The following is a 21,008-nucleotide window of genomic DNA, read 5'->3' as shown; positions in this document are numbered from 1 at the left end:
TTCCCTTTTCAAGCATAAGGGAGCATTATAGAACTATAGTTTCCACCTCAAAAAATAATTCAAGGTAGTTCTGATAATTTCTAGGAATCTATGTACCTTCATTTCCCCAGTATCAATTACAGGTACACCTGGACATCCAGATTCAGAAAAACTCATTCCACCATTTGAAGAGTTATTAAAGACAGACTTATAAATATAAAGGACATGGAGACTAAGGTACTTATACTAGGTTATATAACCCTTGAAATGCTATGCCTTTTACAGACTCTATATTGCCTTATAGAAACTCTCTATAGCTGATAATCTTATCTCCAAGGAACATAAAGAAAAAGATAATCAATTTAACTACACAATTCTTCTTCAAGCAATTTATCCTAAGTATGTCATTGGATAAGAAAATGTAAATATGTTCACTGTTTACAATAAAAAATAGAAATAAACTAAGCCAGTAGTAGGCAAAATGTTAAATCATTACAATACATGCATTATGAAGGAATACATAATATGACATATATAATATACAGTAATATATTATATACAGTAAAATTGCCATGAAATAGGTATAGGAGGATAACAGCTGAGAGAGAGAGAGAGAGAGAGAGAGAGAGAGAGAGAGAGAGAGAGAGAAAGAGAGAGAGAATTGATGATGTGTTTAGAAAATGTATATAGCTACTAAATAACTCAGATAGTTAATGAACTCAAATTTTAATTCTGGAAAAGGACTTGGGTTTATAATCCACGATGGTGGACAAGGATGCTACCAAGATGGATACAGGACATCAGAAAGGTACAACTGAAGGTGTGTAGCTTGTAGGTGGAAAAGAGAAACTCTAGAAAGGACAGGAAAAAAAAGAATAAGGAAGCATGAGAGGGCACCGGTGTAAAAACAAGTCAGCTACCCTTGTCATGTATGAAAACTTGATCATCAAAAATAAGTAGAGCAGAAATGACAAAAATATATCACCTAATGACAAATATATCACCTAAAGAAATACTTCTACACCCAAGTCTCAATGGCTAATGATATAATCTCCAATGGAGATGAAGAGAAAAAATAATCAATTTATGAAATCCTAGGTAGTTTATAAAATCACTATTTTTATTTCTGAAAGTTAATAAAATAGAGCAGTAATGAGGTATATCAAGACTCAGTAAAATTTTTCAAGAGCTAAATTAAACGCTTTGCAAACAAATTTTTACTAATTTGTGGAATTGCTTCATAATGAACCAACTAAAAAGACTGGAAGAATGTTGTTTGATGTTCAGAGGAAAAGACAATGCACCTATTTGAAAATGTGATGGAAGTAGATGAGATGGAACTCCTGGATGTCATGACTGACCCTGGAAATGAACACAGAGCTCCGGGAGGGGCCCAGGGCCTGTAAGGCAAGACAAGATCCCAAGGACAGGTAGCTTCTTGGAATAAAACTCCACCCTTTCACTTGCTAACTTTGTAACTGTTTAGTAAATAATTCCCATGCACCTGGCTCTTTGCAAGGTTTAGCAATATTATTTCCCAGTGCTCTGATATTGTCCCTTGCCAAAACTTTAAGTATGGCTTTCTTAACAAAATGTGTAAAGAACCTTTTCTAATTCCTGTTCCACACTAAGTCTCCCTCTTGTCAAAGCAAATTTAATTATTTTCATAATACTATGAAATTCTATTTTGTTACCATTTTGTTTCATAATAAGCTGTTTGTTGCTTTGGGTCTACCTTCTCTTTGGTCTCTCAGGATTTTAGGCACAAGGACAATAATCGTTCTTGTATTTGTCGTCCCTAGGGAGTATTATGCTCTTTGTAAGCACTCTGTACTATTTGGTAATATTCAGTTCTGCCCACAGATCTCTGACTCTCTGAGTATCCTGCTTCACAGATTTGTAATGGGAATCAAGCAAGAATCATGTGTCAGTGCTTGGTACAAGCAGGTACTTAAGTTGACACAGGCCTTTCAAGCATCCAACCTCCTTACCCTGGTGATAGCACTTTATTTTCTTTTGGGAAATCACCTTTTTATGTGTGACTTAGTGATACAAAGTCTACTTTCCCCTGCCCTCAAACCGGCTTCCTAAGGTTAGATATGCCCAGAGCCAGTTTTTGCTCAAGATCTTTTGCTGTAATAATTAGTAAAAGCCTGTCTTGTTTCAGTGGTGTCACAAAATGACTTAACTATTAAGCTTTGAGCTGGAAGGTTTGCCCACATGAGTAGCGTGCCTGTGAACACTCAATTTCTAAGATTTCCTAAAATTCTCTCAATTGTAAGTCAGACCATTATTTTATGTACCACTAAGAATAAAGAAATGTAAGAAAAAATTTTAAGTTACATCTGAATTTCAGGCATGTGCAAAAGAAAGGGAATACATGCATTTCAGAATTGATGTACCAGCAGAGATGAAAAAGAAATGAGAGACATACCACATCTTGATGACACTGTTTGCTCCTTTACATCCATCTATGCCTAAATCCTTGAACTATTCCTGAAATTCTCAAGAATAAGAAGGTGTGTTTAATTAGGGCTGCCATAACAAGGGATCATAAACTGATTGGTTTTAAGAAAAAAAAATTCTTTTCTCAATTTTAGAGGCTAGAAGTCCAAAATCAAGGTGTAGTCAGGATCAGTTCTTTCCAGACCCCTTTGCTTGCAGATGGCCCTCTTCCATACCTGTCTCTCCATATCATCTTTTGTTTATGTGCACCTGTATTCAAATATCCCCTTCTTATGAGGGTATCAGTCATATAGGATTAAGGACCTCATTTATTAATGACCTCATTTGTATTGGAATACTGCTGTAAAGACTCTGTCTCCAAATACCAAATAAAGTCACATTCTGATGTACTGGGTTCGGTACGCTCATAAATTTGCAGGGAGTGGGGGTAATGGGGATTGAACTCAGGGGCACTCAACCACTGAGCTACAGCCTCAGCCCTATTTTGTATTTTAGAGACAGGGTCTTACTGAGTTGCTTAGTGCCCCGCCATTGCTGAGTCTGGCTTTGAACTCTTGATCCTCCTGTCTCAGCCTCCCGATGAGCTGGGATTACAGGCATTCGCCACTGTACCCAGCCACTCATAAATTTTTGAGAGGGAGACACAATTCAACCCATAATGCTGAGAATGAATTTTCTTTTTACAAAAGTCAATTTGATTTTTTTTTGTCATTTTACAACTAAGGGCTCTTCTGATCAATAAAATTTAATTAATTTTATTTCCTTAGGTAACTAATTCTTTCAAGCTCCAGCAAGTTTCCAGGAATGGATGATAACACACATAGTTTAATCAGTTCCATTCCTTCTGAGTCATGCTTGAAGAAAGCCCCAGGATCAGGTACTGAAGGACAAGATCTTGGTTCTAATTTTAATTCTTCCATTACAAATGAAGTTGGCCTAATCACTGCTAAAAGAATATGAATTTCATTTTAAAGGTAAGCATGAGATTATGAAAAGGACTATAATCTAAATATGAAAATATCTCTTTGGATGAAAGATCTTGACTTTAATATTTGCTGTATGATATTGGGTGAGCCATAGGGTGTTGCCATAAGCTCATCTTCCTCATTTGTAGCAAACTTGGCCTATCTCATTATGTCATTGTGAAGGGCAGATGAAAAATGTGTTGAAAGCTCTTGGCAAACCATAAATCACTATATGCAACTAAAATAATCACAGACACTTTAAAAATATTGAGTGTAACAATCCAGATACTGTACTATAAATTTTGGATGCATTGTCTCATTTAATATTCACAATCCTGTGGAAATGTTGCCTTAGGTCTATTTTTATCCAAGATTTCAGATAAAGAAAATGAATAATGAAGAGATAAAATACTATTTCTAAAATCATTAAATAAATAGCTAATAAGTAACATAGCTCAGATTTGAATCCAAGTCATGTTTATCCAGAGGTGAAGCACTTAACCACATAGGGTAGTACGTAAAACATAACAGAAGTTATCTCAGAGATATAGATATGCATATAAATTTGCAAAAGAACAGTGGAAAAACTGGCCACAGATGTTTTGGTGAAAATAACTTATTAGATTTTAAATGGTAGGATTAAGGCTTGTGTTTATCCTCTGCTTCTGAAAATAGAACTGCTGGCTGAGTCAGTCCCCTGGAGGCTGAAATACCAATAAGTGGACAGAAATCCATTACTCTGTCATTCCGAGGGCAGCTGCTGCATGCAGAATCTGGCACTTACCACTCAAGCACCACTCTTTGCCTTGCAATCGATGTGACTCCTTTGTGTAGCTGAGCTTCTCCATCTTGTATTTCTACTCACTAAGCATTCTGTTGCTGGTTGTTTTTCTCACTCTGTTGATGTATTGATGCTGGCTTCATTTTTTCAGGTTATATTTCACTGAGTTTTCAGTAGAAGTGTCTCTTTTAGCTATCTAGTGAATGAATGTCCTTTATCGGTTTACCACCTTGGAACTATTATTCTGATATCTTATTGCAAGTTACACTTTTCCATTAAAGGCCAACCAGTAATATCTATTTTGTGCCTGTGACTGAGTCAAAAGTTCACAAGGATTATGAATTGCATTCTCTAAACTTCTTGTGTTTTTTAATTTTTAAAAATGTAAAAACCTAACCAAACCAAAAATTTGTGTTGAGATGAGTAAATTCTTTGGGCCCCAATAAGTTATGATACCACTAAAAATCATTAGAGATGTAATTTCTGCTTCAACAATTGAAAGAGGAGATTCCAATGGACAGTTTATTAAATGTACAATTTATTATAATCTCATTTAATAATGAAGCTTGAAGTTATGATTTCTATAAGGTTCGTCCCCCAAGAGTTCATGTATTGGAAACTTTGTCTCCAACGTGGCTGTATTTGTTGTGGGAAGAGTTGCTCAGAAAACACACCAAGTCCAAGTATTGTCCAAATTGAAGAGTCTTTATTTAGACGTCCAGCCAGCGACTAACCCCTGCAGGAACCATAACTATCTCTGCAAGGAACAGCCCTGAGCCTGAGTATTTTAGGATATTTAAAGGCAAAAATCACATCTGGGTTGACATAGCTTCAAACAAGCAGGTACAGAAGTTGAACTGGGCAGTCAGCAAGACAATGCAATGGGTACATTGGTATTTCCCACTGGACTTTCCAGGTTGGTATAGCAGCAAGCAAGCAGAAGAGAACTGGACTAAAATGACCCTGGTCCAGTACAAGTTAGAGAATGGTTACTAACTTAATCAATCTCTGACAAGGTACATTGCCCAAGAAAAATGGAAGCCAACGAGAACAATTTTACCTTGTATAAGAATTGTTATTTCTTGTTGCCAAGTATGTTATGCTCAGTAACTATTAATGGGTACAGAGGCAGGGCTTTCCCATGGAAGAAGCATTTCTTACATGATATGGAGTCTCAGGGTAAAATGGAGTCTGTTTGGTTATTGCCCATATAGCCTGGCCCATAACATATTAAGAAGCAATTGAACCCTCAAGAGGTGAGTTTAATCGAAGGTAATTAGAAATAATGTAGTTCTTACAGGACTTCAGTTCCCGAAAGAGTTGTTACAAAAGAGCAAGACTCCTCCACACTTTCTGGCTTTCTGTCTTACCCTGTGATCTCTCCCTCTTGCATGTATCCCAGTCATGGTGCCATCTGTCATGTTGTGATGCAGCCATAGGCTCTTTCTAGAGAAGAATACATGCTGGTGCATGCTCTTGGATCTCCAACATTGCAAACTAAATAAATCTTTTTTTCTCTAAAAGTTACTCAGTCTCAGATAATTTCTTATAGCAATGGAAAATAGATTAATATGCTTGCCATGATCTCAAGGACCCATCCCATTCATTTATAAGAAGTGTACTTGAGAGTGAGCTTTGAAGGCCAGAGATAGAAAGAGATACCCAGAACTTCTCAATTGGGATTATGTCTACTACTGTTCTAATTCCATACCCAATTATAGCCTGCCACCAACTGGAATTGTGGACTACTCCTCTTTTGCAGGGTGGCCAGTACCCCACCAGGGTAGTTTCCCACTCAGAAGATTGTGAGACAACTGAGAAAAAGAAAGTCTGAAAGAATTAGTAAAGAAATAAGAGTCAGAGCCAGAAATTAGATTTAAAGAAAGTAGATCCAGTCCACATAAGAGCTGGAACTGAACAACTAGAAATTGGCTCCTTATTTAAGGGAGAGTACATCAAAGGCAGGGATAAGATTTCCGTGGGAGGAATCTTACTGCAAACAGGTTGATTGGCATCTTGGCAAGCCACACCCATCTCTGAGACTCTGTGGGGCTGTTTAGCTGGAGCAGGTTATCCCATTTCCAGGGCAGTGCTGAACCTGACAAAGCTGAGTAGAAAGCCACATGTAATGGGCAGCCTCAAGCCAGCAGGATTGCTGCTGGGAGTTTCCAGATACCAGACTTTCCTACCCAATGGCTTCCATGTTGATTTGGTTCATGCACATTTCATGGATGGCTCCCCACACTTCTTCTTTCTGGAAGCTCACTATTACCTAGGTAATACCAAACCCTAGGTGTCTTAGTGAAGGATATAGAATTTTCAAGTCAGACAGTTCTAGTCTAAATCTTATTAAAATTACGTCTCATAGTAGCTTTAGGACCATAACAATATTATCTATTTCTCTCTGCTTCAGCCTTTTCTTCTGTAAATGGGGAAATAGTAGTTAATTTTCCAGGGCTATTTTGAGGATGCCATGAAGTAACACAGGCCAAACACAGTAGTTTATAAATAAAAGTTGTTTCTTTCTTCTTCCCAAATAATCTTAAAAAGAAATTTAAATCATTATGAATGGATCAGCAAACTGATAAATTTGAAAAGGCTGCTATGATATATTCCTCTATCACTGCATGAATAAATATATTTAGTGGTCATATAAAGGTAGTGGCTAAAATCATAGACTTTATATCCAAATAGATTCAAATTCTTTTGTACTTCAGTTGCCTCATTTGTAAAATGGGTATAATAAGTGTACCAATCTTATAATAATGATGTACTAAATAAGCTAAGTACATACAATATATTCAAGAAATATACTAATTGCTTCCTAAGTGTTATAATTAATGACATTAATAGTAAAATTTATTATTCAGAAGATAGAAAGATAACATTGAATCTAGTATTTCAATTACTTAAGAAAGGTTTGCTGTATACCTATGCCAGTTTCTGTAAAATGTATATTTTGATGGATGCTATATTATTTTTTATAAGTGTCATTCTGGATAAATACATACATAACATTTTTCCAATAGGAAAAAAAAGAAATGCTATTTAAAAATCTCTTTTCCTTCACAGTAGGAATAAGAACCTATATTATTTTGTGTACATTATATCTTACATTGTTTAAATATTACTCACATTGATTACTTTTGGGATTGCTTAATTTTACTATAGAATAGTAAAATATTATATTATCCATATGCCAACTTCTAAAAATGACATTGAGTATTCAGATATAGGATATTAACTAATTTCAATATTCATTAATTAATTCATTCAACCATATTTACTGGGTGTCTGCTGTGTGAAAGGCACTGTTATAGATGATGGATTAAAATTCGTTGCCCTTATAGAGCTTTTATTATAGTGGGTTGGCAGATGGTCAATGAACAGGTAACTAACATTTGTAATATATCAATTATGGCATGTATCACAGAGAAAGATAAATCAGATAATGGAAAATTGGACATTGTAAGACAAAAATAGAATTTGGAATTCAAATGGCATGGTTAGAGAATGCCTCCATTAATATGTTTTTTGTATATATTCTATGTACTTAGTTTATTTAGTACATCATTATTATAAGATGGGTATACTTATTATTCCCATTTTACAAATGAGACAATTGAAGTACAAAAGAATTTGAATCTATTTGGATATAAAGTCTGATTTTAACTGCTGCTTTTATATGACCACTAAATATATTTATTCATGGAGTAATAGAAGGTATCATAGCATAGATATCAGCAAAGGCATGAGAGAAGTAGAGGTTGGAGCCATAGTGGATATGTGGTGGAAGGGCACAGAATATTCAGAAGACCAGAGATGGAAGTGCACTTGAATTGTTCGAAGAATGGCAAGGAGGCTAGACCAACTAAAGTAGAGCAGGCAAGAGTAAGAGTAATAGCAGCTGAAGTCACATGCTCACAATCACAAGAATGTTCAGGGGTGTTATTAATAATAGCCCAAATCTGGAAACAACTCAGATATCTATACGTGGTAGAACAAATACATAACAATGTAATTATATTATGTTATTCTAGAGGAATGAACAAGAAAAAAAATTATGTGTTCTCTCAATAATACAGACGAATTTCACAAACCCACTTTTGAGAAAAGAGGCCAAAATAAATAATTCCGTTTGTGTAATTTTTTTTACAAACAAGGAAATATTAACATATGCAATAACAAGGCAGAGTACTAGTTACGGAAAGGCAAAGATGTGTGCTCAGAAAGGAAGAAAAGGGGGTTTTATGGGGAGGGGGACTGAAAGGATATGAAAGGAATCATAGCTTGTTTTATGATAATTTTCTTAGAATTTGTGTATCTTTCTGTAGGTATGTTTTACCTCAATTTTTTAAAAATGTGTAATTGTAGGTGAAAAACTTATAATAGCAAGTATTCAGATAATTCTTGCAAAAGTTTTACTTTAAGGGGAGCAAAGAAATGGGGTGATAGTTGAAGGGTCATTTTAAAGATGGAAAAAAAAATGTTTTGGAAACTTTGCTTTCTTATGTTTGCCATTAATGAGAAAAATCTATCCTATTTTTTAATTAATATGTTTTTTAAATCAACTCAGTTTCAACTTAAATTTATTTTTTAAAAAATTCATATTGACATTATAAATACGACTTGCCATACTGTAAAAATATAATACAAAAGTCATTCAATTAAAACAATTTAAAAATGGAAAAACAATTGGATGCAAATAAGAATCAGTGTAATTTAGCTACAAAGATGAGCATCTAAAAATAAATTCCTTGATCAGAAAACTGGAGCTGTTGTAAGCAATTTCTGAAAATTATTAAGATTCAGAGTAAGTCAGGGAATAAATTAGAAGGATTTATGCTATTCAGGCACTTGATAGGCAAAGTCAGGATGGGAAGAAGTTATGTGTAATATATGGATATTTAGGGTGCATCAGATTCTGTTTAGAAAGTGATTATTCTGAAAGTGATTATTTTTTATAATATTCAGATTTTTTTTCTTTAACTATTGCTATAAAATGTATTGGTTACTTTCTTTCCTCTTTTATGAATTATAATGATCACACTTAACTCATGTATTTTGTCCATTTATTAAACATTTTTTGTTAACTACTACCATATGGAACACAAAAGATGAAAAAAATCACATTCTTAGTTTGAAAAGAAAAAAAAATAGAGAGAAAAAGAAAACTGGAGCTCTTAAGGATCAGTCAGAAAATAGGTAACCTGTTCCATATCTGTGTAATAATCACCATCGATGCTCACATTTTTCTTTATCTTCTCCTTAGTATTTTAAGCATTTTTTTTATACTGGGAATTGAACCCAGGGGTATTTAACCATTGAGTCCCATCCCTAGCCCTTTTTAAAATATATACTTTATTTAGATACAGGGTTTTGCTGAGTTGCTTAGGGCCTCACTAAGTTCTGAAGCTGGCTTTGAACTTGAAATCTTCCAGTCTCAGCCACCAGACCTGCTGGGATTACAGGTATGTGCCACCATGCCCAACCTAAGAATCCTTAAAAAAAACAAACAAACAAAAAACACTTATATTGAGTTTAACAGAAGAACAAAATAAAGCAGTCCCAAAATGATTAAAGGATGCCAAGCTGGCCAGCACTTGAATCCCTAATTCCAAGTCTTTCAGGTTTGGAGGTAAATCAGCCTTGAGAAAAAGCTTTCCCATACTGCTAACTACCCATACATCTGACCGAAAAGAATATACTCCCACATATTTCTTGGAAAGTATCTGGTGTGTATCAGTGTACATGTGGGGGCAAATGCTGCTCAGCTCTGATTCTAGCAACAACTGAGGGATGTTATCCAAAGCCTCAAAAACAGTCACCCAGAGTCCCAAATCACATGCTGTTTCACATAGTAGAAAATACTGTTTTATAAGAATGGAGTCAATATTTTCCAAATTAAAAATCAGGACATCTATTCATACAACCAGATAGATAATTTAAAGTAGGAGCTAAACCCAAACTCAAAATTATCGTGGCATACCTAGGACATTCGTTAGTACACAAATTTAGATTTTTAAAATAAAATTAACACTACTGACAAACACCAGGTACTCTGGTTTAGATGTGGTTTGATTATATCCCCTAAAGTTTCATGTGTTGGAAGCTTGGTCCTCATTATTGCAGTGTGGAGGTGGTGAGACATTTGAGTCATGGTTAAGGCCCTGGGTTTTGTTAAGGGACAGACAAATGCAAATGATGGGAACATGATGTTAAGAGATGTGGCGATGTGCAAAAATGCAACTTATGCAGTCAAGGGGGAGAAATAAAGAATATCCAGGGGCTGGGGATGTGGCTCAAGCTGTAATGCGCTCGCCTGGCATTGCAGGGCGCTGGGTTGGATCCTCAGCACCACATAAAAATAAAAAAATAAAGATACTGTGTCCATCGAAAACTAAAATAAATAAATAAAGAAAGAATATCCATATGCTTCTTCCCTTTTCAATGCTTTATTCACTCAAATCACTCAATAAAATTTCACTCTATAGATTCTTTTTTAAATTAATTTTTTTATTTATATGACAGCAGAATGCATTACAATTCTTATTACACATATAGAGCATAATTTTTCATACCTCTGGTTGTATATAAAGTATATTCACACCAATTCATGTGTTCATACATGTACTTTGGATAATAATGTCCATCACATTCCACCATCATTTCTAACCCCATGCCCACTTCCTTTCCTTCTCACCCTTCTGCCCTGAGTTCATCTATTCCTCCAATGCTCCCCTTCCCTACACCACTATGAATCACCCTCCTTATATCAGAGAAAACATTCAGCATTTGGTTTTCTTGAGATTCGCTAACTTCACTTAGCATTACTTAGCATCTTCTCTAATTCCATCCATTTACCTGCAAATGGCAAGATTTTATTCTCTTTTATTGCTGAGTAATATTCCATTGTGTATATATGCCACATTTTCTTTTATCCATTCATCTATTTAAGGGCATTTAAGTTGGTTCCACAGTTTAGCTATTGTGAATTTTGCTGGTATAAACATTGATGAGGCTGTGTCCCTGTAGTCTGCTCTTTTAAGTCCTTTGGGTATAGATCAAGGAGAGGGACAGCTGGTCAAATGGTGGTTCCATTCCCAAATTCCAAGAAATCTCCACACTGTTTTCCATATTGGCTGCACCAATTTACATCCCCATCAGCAGTGTATGAGTGTACCTTTTCCCGAATCCTTGCCAACACTTATTGTTGTTTGTCTTCATAATAGCTGCCATTCTGACTGGAGTGAGATGATATCTTAGAGTAGTTTTGATTTGCATTTCTCTAATTGCTAGTGATGATGAACATTTTTTCATATATTTGTTGACTCACTGTATGTCATCTTTTTGGAAGTATCTGTTCAGGTCCTTGGCCCATTTATTGACTGAGTTATTTGTTTTTTCCGTGCTTAGCTTTTTGAGTTTTTTATATACCCTAAATATTAGTGCTCTATCTGAGGGGTAAAAATTTGCTCCCAAGATGCAGGCTCTCTGTTCACCTCACAGATTGTTTCTTTTGCTGAGAAGAAACTTTTTAGTTTCAGTCCATCCCATTTATTGATTCTTGATTTTAATTTTTGCACTAAAGGTTTCTTATTAAGGAAGTTGAAGCCTAATCCCACATGATGGAGATTAGGGTCTACTTTTTCTTCTATTAGATGCAGGGTCTCTGGTTTTATTCCTAGGTCCTTAATCCACTTTGAGTTGAGTTTTGTGCATGGTGAGAGATAGGGGTTTAATTTGATTTTGTTGCATATGGATTTCCAGTTTTCCTAGCACCATTTGTTGAAGAGGCTATCTTTTCTCCAATGCATGTTTTTGGCACCTTGTCTAATATAAAATCATTGTAATTTTATGGGTTAGTCTCTGTGGCCTCTATTCTATACCATTGGTCTACCAGTCTATAGGATCTTAATCAAGAAAATGATAATCATTAATGCTAGTCACTGCAATAGACATAAAAAATCATAGTAAAAATTCTAGATTAATTTTAAGCACTGCAAACACACTTAATCATGATAGGCTCATGACAGACATTTCCTCTGCATGCTCAGCTCAAGTGTCAGATCAAAAGTCTCAAGCCTTAGGTTCTAAGTCCAGCAGATGCACACTCACTCAGACCATGGTGATCAGATCAGGAACAAAGGCAGGCTTCTCCTGGGGTGGAGCTGACAGCTGGCTGAGGAGGCGATTATAGGGAGAAGTCCTTGTCTCACCAGAATCAAGAGCTGTGAGAATAACGCAGAGGATCAGGCAGATGAGAAGAGTTGGGATGTCAGTACAGGTGCTCATCAGGCTCTCAGGCTGATGTGCATCAGTGTCAGCTGGCTGAATGTTTGTTCATTTGCTCCATCATTTATACTAAATTTTGGGGCTTCTGACCATCCCTTTAATCCCTATCAGCAGCTACAGAATTTCTCAGTGACGCCATTCGTCCTGGGGTTAAAGCATCTGGTCTGGTGGTCCCCACCCTGATTTTCTTGCTTCTCCTGCTTATCAGGATGTGGGCAACAGGCCAGAGACTTCATTTTGAGTTTGTCAGGGTGGGGAGAAGTGACTTGTTTGTGCCTGAGGGCGAAATGAAATACTCCATAGGTGTCCCTTGTGAGACTGCAGGTTTCAAACTGGAGTTTTAAAATGGACTTACTTAGGCTCAGGCCTAAGGCCATCCTTACAAGAGAATAATTCTATAAAATGGGCCAACTAAGCTGACTCCCTGTCTTGAGGCGGCAAAATTGCGAAGTATGCAGTCGAGGGGAGGAATGAAGTATGTCCATGAGCTTCTGCCCCTTTCAATGCTTTATTCACTCAAATGACTCAATACAGTTTCACTCTATAGGTTCTTAATCAAGAAAACAACAATCGTTAATGCTAGGCACTGCAATACACATAATCAATTCATAGAAAACAATTCTAGATTAATTCTAAGCACTGCAAAACACACTTAATCATGATAGGCTAATGACAGATATTCCCTCTGCATGCTAAGTTCAAAAGTCTTTAGCCTTAGGTTTTATGTCCAGCAGATGCACACTCACTCAGACCACGGTGATCAGGTCCGGAACCAAGGCAGGCTTTTCCTGGTGTGGAGTGGACAACCTGTTGAGGAGAGGGTTGTAGAGAGAAGTTGCAGTTCTCACCAAGGTCCAGACGAGGTGGTAGAGCTTTAGAGTAGTGAGGCTCATGCAGAGGATCAGGAAAGATTGATGACAAGTGATGGCATGTCAGGTCCTCATCAGGCTCTCCATCCTTGTTTCGGCTGGCTGAATCCCCCGTTCATTTGCTCTATTATTTATTATAAAATTTGGGGGCTTTTGACCCCCCTTTTAATTCTTATCAGCTACCACCAGGATTTCTCAGTGACATCATTTACCTGGGGTCAGAATCATCCATCCTGATCTTTTCACCTTTCCCTCTTATCCGGTGAAAATAGCCTGCCAGGGGCTTCACTCTGTTTATCAGGGTGAGGGGAAGTAACTTGTTTGAGGCCATACTAGAGAGCTCTGTGGGTGTGCCTGGTGAGACTGCAGGTTTTAAAATGGAGTTTTTAAAATGGAGTTGCTTAGGCTCAGGCCTAAGGCCATCTTCACACCCCCATATCCTTTATTTTCCAGGAAGCAATTTGTCTGAAGCTCTGCCTGGCCTAAGTGGACAGGCTGTCATATTCCTCAGCAAAATTCCTGTTCTCTGCAGGAGAAATGCAGACCCCCAAAAAAAATGTTGATGAGAGGAGCCCAAGTTAACCTGAGTGGGGAGACTTTTGTGACCAGACCCAGAAACTTGGTGGAGATAAGGGTAATTCCTTCTGACCATAAAATCCGTAAGAATGCATGGTTAAGAATCTCTTTATGATTAAAACCAGTCAGCATGGGCCAAAGTGACCTACAGTTGTTATAGCCTGGAAAGTCGAGTCTAATGTCATTCTGCTCTAAGTCAAGAGGTGGACCTGAGCAGGATTCTCTAGTCATTTCTCTGGGATCCCCAATAAAATTGGAGTGCAGGAGGTACACTGTCCCTCTCCTGAAAGGACCCATTCTCTCCCTGGAGTGACCTTTTCCCCTTTCCTATCCATTCAATAAACTCACTTCTGTTACTCTGAGGAACATATCAGAAATCTTTCTAACTTGATTGCAAGACTTGTGGTTGAAAAGGGGTCTCAGTATCTTTGCACTGCCTCAGTTTTCCAGAAGGCCCCAGCTCTAACAGTTTGATCCCCAACACCACACACACACACACACACACACACACACACACACACACACACAAACACACACACACACACACACACACACACACACGTCAAAGAAAAGGGAAGAGTAATAAGTTCTCAGGTATTAGGAGTACTGAAATCTAGCCCCAAGTGGCCACCAGAAGTTCAAATACCCTTATAAAAGCCTGTACACCATAAGGCCCACTTTACTGCCTGATTATAAAGGTAAAGTTCTCCCCAATTTATGTCTTTGAAGCTGAACTCTAGGTAAAGTGGTAAAAACAAACTTTAATCAATAATACTACTGCAATACGGAATCGGGCATAAGCTGAAGTTAATTTCAATTAGAACAGAAGTTCAAGAAAGAATTAAGGAACTGGGGGTGAGCAAGCGTGTGAAACCAAAGGACTAATTTCAACTGGGTTCTTTTTCCTTGTTTTAAGAACCTCAAGATAAACACGCAAGGCTCCCAGGGTTTCATCCTCTGGAAACTGACTCTGCAGACGGCGGGAGAACTACAACTCCCAGCAGCCCCAGCGAGGGCGAAACTTCCAATTTCCAAGGCGCCGTTCTCCGTCAGCCTGCAGCGTTAGCTTAGCTCGTGCCGCTAAGAAGGGAAACAAGGCCAGATAAGGCAGCAGCGGCCCTGGCCGAGGAGTTGCCAGCCCCACAGAGGCCTGCAGAGCTCCCGTCTCAGGACCTGGATAAACAGGAGGCCGCGGGAGGCGGAGCCACGTCGCAGGATGTGCGCTGAGGTCACGTCCGCTGGGTGGGGCTGCAGCGATCCCGCGCAAATTGAAAAGGCCGGCTCTCAACGTGCGACCGGAGCCGGGCTGCCGGTCTTCTGCGTCCCTGGCCCAAGTAAGCGAGGGGCATAGCGGGCGGGCTTCGGAGAAGCCATCTGGCTCTACTGCCCACAGGCGAGCGTGGAGAGCCTTTCTCCGAAAGTTAGGGGAGCTGGCTGTGCGGAGGCTGATGGTCCCCGCGGGGCTCGATCTACACGTCACGCCGATTCCCTGCTCCGGATTCAAGATTTGGGGCTGGAGGTGGGTTGTGGCAAGCGTCTGGAGCGGTCTTTCTTCCTGTGTTGCAAAACCCTTAGACCCAGGGAGGCCAGGGAGGGATGCTTTTGGTGGATGCAGGGAGAGCCCGCGCTCCCTGCAGGCGGGTCCAGGGGAACAGGCGCCAGGGTTGTACCATATCTCACGTCCTCAGCAGGGGCCGGCAGTCCAGGTTTACCTGCACTGTTCCCACTTCTAATTGTGACAAGTAATTTTTTCCCTTAATTACAGGCCAAAGGAAACGCGGTATCTGGAATGGGCTTGTGGCCACGACTGCACATCCCGGAGAGAAAAGGATGAAGTAGTGAAGTCGTTTCTGCTGTTTCTCCTGTGCCACTGGTGATCTCTATGAGTTGATACGCGCCATATGGCACGCAGTCTTACTATGTCGAAGAGGAAATGTTTACTGGAGGGTATTTACCTTGCTTAGAAGAAACTTACCTGTTTCACGAAATGTATGTCATCTCCAATTTCCTCAGCATGAGCAACAACTCGTGTTAGAGACATTTCTGAGAGGTGGGAGACTAATGGTCAGAAACTGACTTGACCGCCTGCATCCAGATCACCTGGGTTCAAATTCAGGCTATCCCATCACACTCCAAAAGTAGTGAGTCAGTCACTGGAGTGGAGTTGAAAATTGCCTACATCTGAAATTTGAAAACTGCTGGACTAGAGAATCAGCTCTAACAGGGTGGCAAGAGGGTAAGGATGACTTCTGATCCTGTACTTTCTTTTCTTCCTTCCAAACTTGATGTTTCATAGTAGACACTTGTCTTAAGAAATATCAAGCAAATGCTTGGTGCCCATTGCTATCTTGTCTTTATCCTGAGGTGTTGGAATGAGAGGGAGTAGTTGCTTTGGAAAGGACTGGCAGCTCTGGAATTTCCATGTAGGTCTTAGTAAACTGTAACGTCATGAGAGGGAATGGGAAGTTAAATCATTAGTCATTAGAGCTATATTTGTACAGCAAGCCTAGTTTTAGATTTCTTTGGGGAGTAACTTTTTTAATAGTCTAATGACTTGTCCCTAGGCATCACCACTGCTTATTATCAGAATGTTTGGTGGTAGTAAATTTTAATCCTAAAAAAGTGCAGATCTCTTTCTGTAATTCTGTTTGATTATTTATGTATTTTATTTTTTTAAATCCCTACCTTCCTACAAACTGTTTCTACTCTTATGTGACTTTGCATGTTGGCCTTTTAATGCCTTCTGTGGAGGCAATATAAAACCACAGCAGACATATTTTGTAGATTTTTAACAATGCCTTTTTTTGATAAAAGCAGAGGTTTATCCATTTTTGAGTACGTTCTGTGTGCTTAGGACTGTTAGTATCTTGGAACACAAGTTATGATTCTTAATATAAAAGCACTTTGAAAAGAATAAATATTAAGCAACTATCAAGTGGCATTAGAGGTAGTATTGTTGATTAAGGTAAATTCTAACCTATGGAATTTGACAGGGAACAGGCCAGTTATTAGCTAAATAATAACAAATTCTGTGTTGTTTTGCAAGTTCCTTTTCTTCATTTTTCAGAAGACTTTTGGTAAGCATTTTGCTTTAAATATTGCTCTTTTTCCTTTCATATCATGTAGTTAATTTGGCACTATGGGAATACAAGGACTGCTACAATTTATCAAAGAAGCTTCTGAACCCATCAATGTGAGGAAATATAAAGGGCAGGTAGTGGCTGTGGATACCTATTGTTGGCTTCACAAAGGAGCTATTGCTTGTGCTGAAAAGCTAGCCAAAGGGGAACCTACTGATAGGTAAGTTTGGACCTTATATTAATTCTTTGAGAATTTGGAATCAGACTTAAAGAACTTACACCCATTCCTTCCAGGAATGGATTTTTATTCAGTGCTAGTAGTTATTAAGAAACAAGAGTGTGTGTTTGAAAATATTGCAAAACCAGGGATGACTTCTTTCTGTGACATAGATCTAGTTTTAGTTCTTTGTAATAAGCCAGAGAGTATCAGGACTCCAATTGACAGATAAGAGATTGTCTCCTTTATTCTTTACCTAAGACAAACTTTTTAACAATGTTTTGAAAATCCATGATGTTCAGACTTTGTACTCTTAAAGAGTACAGACAACACACTGCTAATCTCTGGCAGCAAAACAAGGCAAAGGGACAGAATATTCTGACTTCCTTTTTATTTCACTTATGGCCAAAAATTGGGGGCCATGTACACATCCAGTCCCAGTTCTGTGATCTCATTTGAAGCAGGTTCAAAGTACTAATGCCCTCTGTTTTTTAAATAGAAATATTAGAAAATCAAGCAAGTATAATTTTTGAATAGAGATTTTCCACAGGGATTTGGCCAATATTATGAGGGTTTTTTTTTTCCTTTCTTTTAAGTATATAATTTATCTCCTGGATGAAAAACTCATGGATCTTAATACTAATTAATTAAGCATAATGTATAGTAGGTAAATTATGTTAATCCTGTTAGTTTCCATTGAAGAAAGGTGGGGGAGATAATCATTGTTGAATGATGAGTGTTTGGGACTTTCAGGCCTGTCAGGTTAATGCAACCGACAGTAACCCCTAACAACAGTGTCTGAGGGATCTGAATAAGCCAAGGTACTTCTACCACTCTAATTGCTAAAATGACCTTTTTCATGCTGGGGATTAAACATAAGGGCATTATGCATGCTAGACATGTACTCTAACCATTGACCATGCACCCTCAGCTCCAAGATAACTTTTTTTTTTTTTTTTTTGTACTAGGGATTGAATCCAAGGGCTGCTTTATCACTGAACTACATCCTACCCCTTTTTATTTTTTATTTTAAGATAGGGTCTCACTGACTTGCTTAGGCCTTCGCTGAGTTGCTAAGGCTGGTCTTAAACTTGGAATGCTCTGCCTCAGCCTCCTGAGTTTCTGGGATTATAGGAATGAATCACTGTACTTGGCCCCAAGATAATTTTTTGAAAGCAATTCTATTTTTACCCTGAATTTAAACTATTACAATAGTGAATGTCTACAAGTGTTTTATTACTACTTTCAATGTTTCTTTGAATCTTTCTTCATGGGGAAAAAAAGCTTTATATCTATTTTTTTGTAAGTTTTGATTACTAATTAGAAGAGGTGTTGAAAATACAGGCAATATCTTTTATTAATAAAGATGAGAGATGAAATCCACAGGACCTGCCCTGTAGTTGGTGCTTGGTGAATATTAATTGAAGTAAAAAGTTTTTGGATTTTCAATACAGTACACACTGTGTGTTTTAATTTTCCCTAGCAACTAAGAAGTCACATTTAGAACTGGGCACAGTGGAACATACCTGTAATCTCATCAAGTTGGGAAGATAAGGCAGGAGGATTGCAAGTTCAAAGCTGGCCTCCACAACTTAATGAGACCCAATCTCAAAATAAAAAGGGATAGAGTTGTAGCTTAGTGATAGAGTTCTCCTGGGTTCTGTCTCCAGTACCAGGGGGGAAAAAATGTTACATTTGGTATAATTGATCTTTCTTTTCCACCTTTGAATGGAGAGAGGTATTAGCCAAAAAGATTACCACTTCAGAAAATTGGGATAAGCCTGAAATAAACCTTTATCATTATGATAAAGGTTGAGGTAGATCAGTGTGCACTAACTTGGAAAGATGTGTGTGAAATATTTAAAACAGAATGGCTTATATTCTGTTTAGTAAAAAGAAAAAAAAAAGTGACCAGATGCAGTGGCTCATGCCTATAATCAGCAGCTGGGGAGGCTGAAGCAGGAGGATCGCAAGTTCAGTGCCAGCCTCAGCAACAGTGAGGCCCTAAAGCAACTCAGGGAGACCCTGTCTGTAAATAAAAATACAAAAAATAGGGCTCAGAATGTGTCTCAGTGGTTGAGAGACACTGAATTCAACCTTTGGTAACAAAAAACAAACCAAAAAAAAGTGTTCTTTAAAGTTAATTATCGTTTTGTATTTGCTTTCTCCTAATTTTTGCTTAATATTTTAATCAGCAGGTGCCAATCATTGTTCTCTACCAATGTAAGTCGATTATCATTGGTCTACAACAAATTGAAAATAAGGATAATGTAATGAGTCTTTCAGTAAGATTCAACTTCAAAGGCTATATGTTTTTCTACTATATTTGAGCTAAAATGTCTTTTTCTTTATGAAGGGTAGAAGTTTGTTGTTAATTGCGTTGTCAGAATAAAAAGCTGAATACAATACATAATCCTTGATTGGATCCTGGGTTTAGAAAACTAGTAGCAATGGTATGCTGGATCCAACACATACAAGCTATACATAATCTCTTCCCAACTCAGCATTGACTGACTCTATATTGGTAGCTTTCCCACTGTTGTGAATATTCACTTTAGGGGAAACAGGCACCCCAACTCCCCAGAACTGGTTGTTAAACATTTACCAGGACATCACTGGTATGAGGAAGCCTTATTGGAACTGTTGGATAAATTTTAATGTAGACTATATATTAGATAGTATTTTGTATCACTGCTAAATTTCTTGGGTGTGGTATGCTGTTGTTGGAAAAATCAAGTGTTCTTATATTGTTCTTAGAACTTTTTTAGATTTAAAATGATTCAAAAAAATTTTTTTAAATGAGAGAAAAAGTGTGAGATTGAATCAACAAAATGTCTGAATCAGAAAGGTAAAAGATGATGGAAACTAAGGCTTTAATGTCTAAGGCAAGATTTGAACCCAAGTATGAGTTCAAGTTTCTTTCATATAAAAACACTTGTTTTAAAAAATAAGGTAAAATCAAAATTGTCTAATTTGGTCTTAAATAGAATAAAAGTATTACTTTAAGAGCTGCAAGCATTTTAAATGTGTTTTTCTTTTTCCCCATAGGTATGTAGGATTTTGTATGAAATTTGTAAATATGCTGCTATCTCATGGAGTCACACCTATTCTTGTATTTGATGGGTGTACTTTACCTTCTAAAAAGGAGGTAGAGAGGTCTAGAAGAGAGTAAGTTGATTCTATACTTAATATCTAACTTAACTGTGCTAAAGTTAGATGTTGTAGGCTGTATACCATATTTTTTTAAATCTTAACTTGTTGAAGCTTGTTTTATAATCTAGCACATGAACAGATTTCCTAAAATGTTCTGTATTAGATCATTCTTAGTTTTTAAATAAATATCTCAGTTACTGTGTTTTCATTTGATATAAAACATCACTGTGAAAAGGTTTGACAGTAATTGTATGTGTGTTCATGCACATGTGTCTATATTTTAAATCACTTGTTTTTGCTTAGAAGCCCAAAGGATCTGGGTTAATATTCTTGAGCATCTGGTTATGCATTTTCAAATGAGTCAAACTTTTTTAATTGTAGCAAAATTTCCTGAATTATACTCTTATTACAGTTTTTCAAGGAAGCCTCTTAAATATATATATTTTTTAATATTAAAAATATATTATTACCTTGCAGAAGACGACAAGCAAATCTTCTTAAGGGAAAGCAGCTTCTCCGCGAAGGGAAAGTCTCAGAAGCCCGAGAATGTTTTACCCGTTGCATCAATATTACACATGCCATGGCCCACAAAGTAATTAAGGTAAGTGAATAGAAAAATAAAGCTAA

The 21,008-nt window shown here is 37.4% G+C and overlaps 1 protein-coding gene across 3 annotated transcripts in view; it reads left to right on the top strand.

Moving 5' to 3' along the window:
- Positions 1–15,115: 15,115 nt before the first annotated feature.
- Exo1 (exonuclease 1) overlaps positions 15,116–21,008 on the top strand; it is a 31,971-nt gene continuing 26,078 nt past the window's right edge. For 2 of the 3 annotated variants that reach the window (XM_078022989.1, XM_078022991.1), the window contains exons 1-5: positions 15,325–15,450; positions 15,697–16,167; positions 17,058–17,231; positions 20,277–20,396; positions 20,859–20,982. In XM_078022989.1, the coding sequence (XP_077879115.1) occupies positions 17,071–17,231; positions 20,277–20,396; positions 20,859–20,982 (405 nt within the window). In that variant the 5' untranslated portion in view covers positions 15,325–15,450; positions 15,697–16,167; positions 17,058–17,070. Of the gene's footprint in view, positions 15,266–15,324; positions 15,451–15,696; positions 16,168–17,057; positions 17,232–20,276; positions 20,397–20,858; positions 20,983–21,008 lie in introns of those variants that run through there. The other variant, XM_078022990.1, reaches the window with a different exon arrangement.

This window comes from Ictidomys tridecemlineatus, chromosome 10, assembly GCF_052094955.1.
Source record: "Ictidomys tridecemlineatus isolate mIctTri1 chromosome 10, mIctTri1.hap1, whole genome shotgun sequence".
NCBI lineage: Eukaryota > Metazoa > Chordata > Mammalia > Rodentia > Sciuridae > Ictidomys > Ictidomys tridecemlineatus.
Note: the sequence above shows the minus strand (reverse complement) of the source record. Positions and strands in the feature narration are given on the sequence as shown.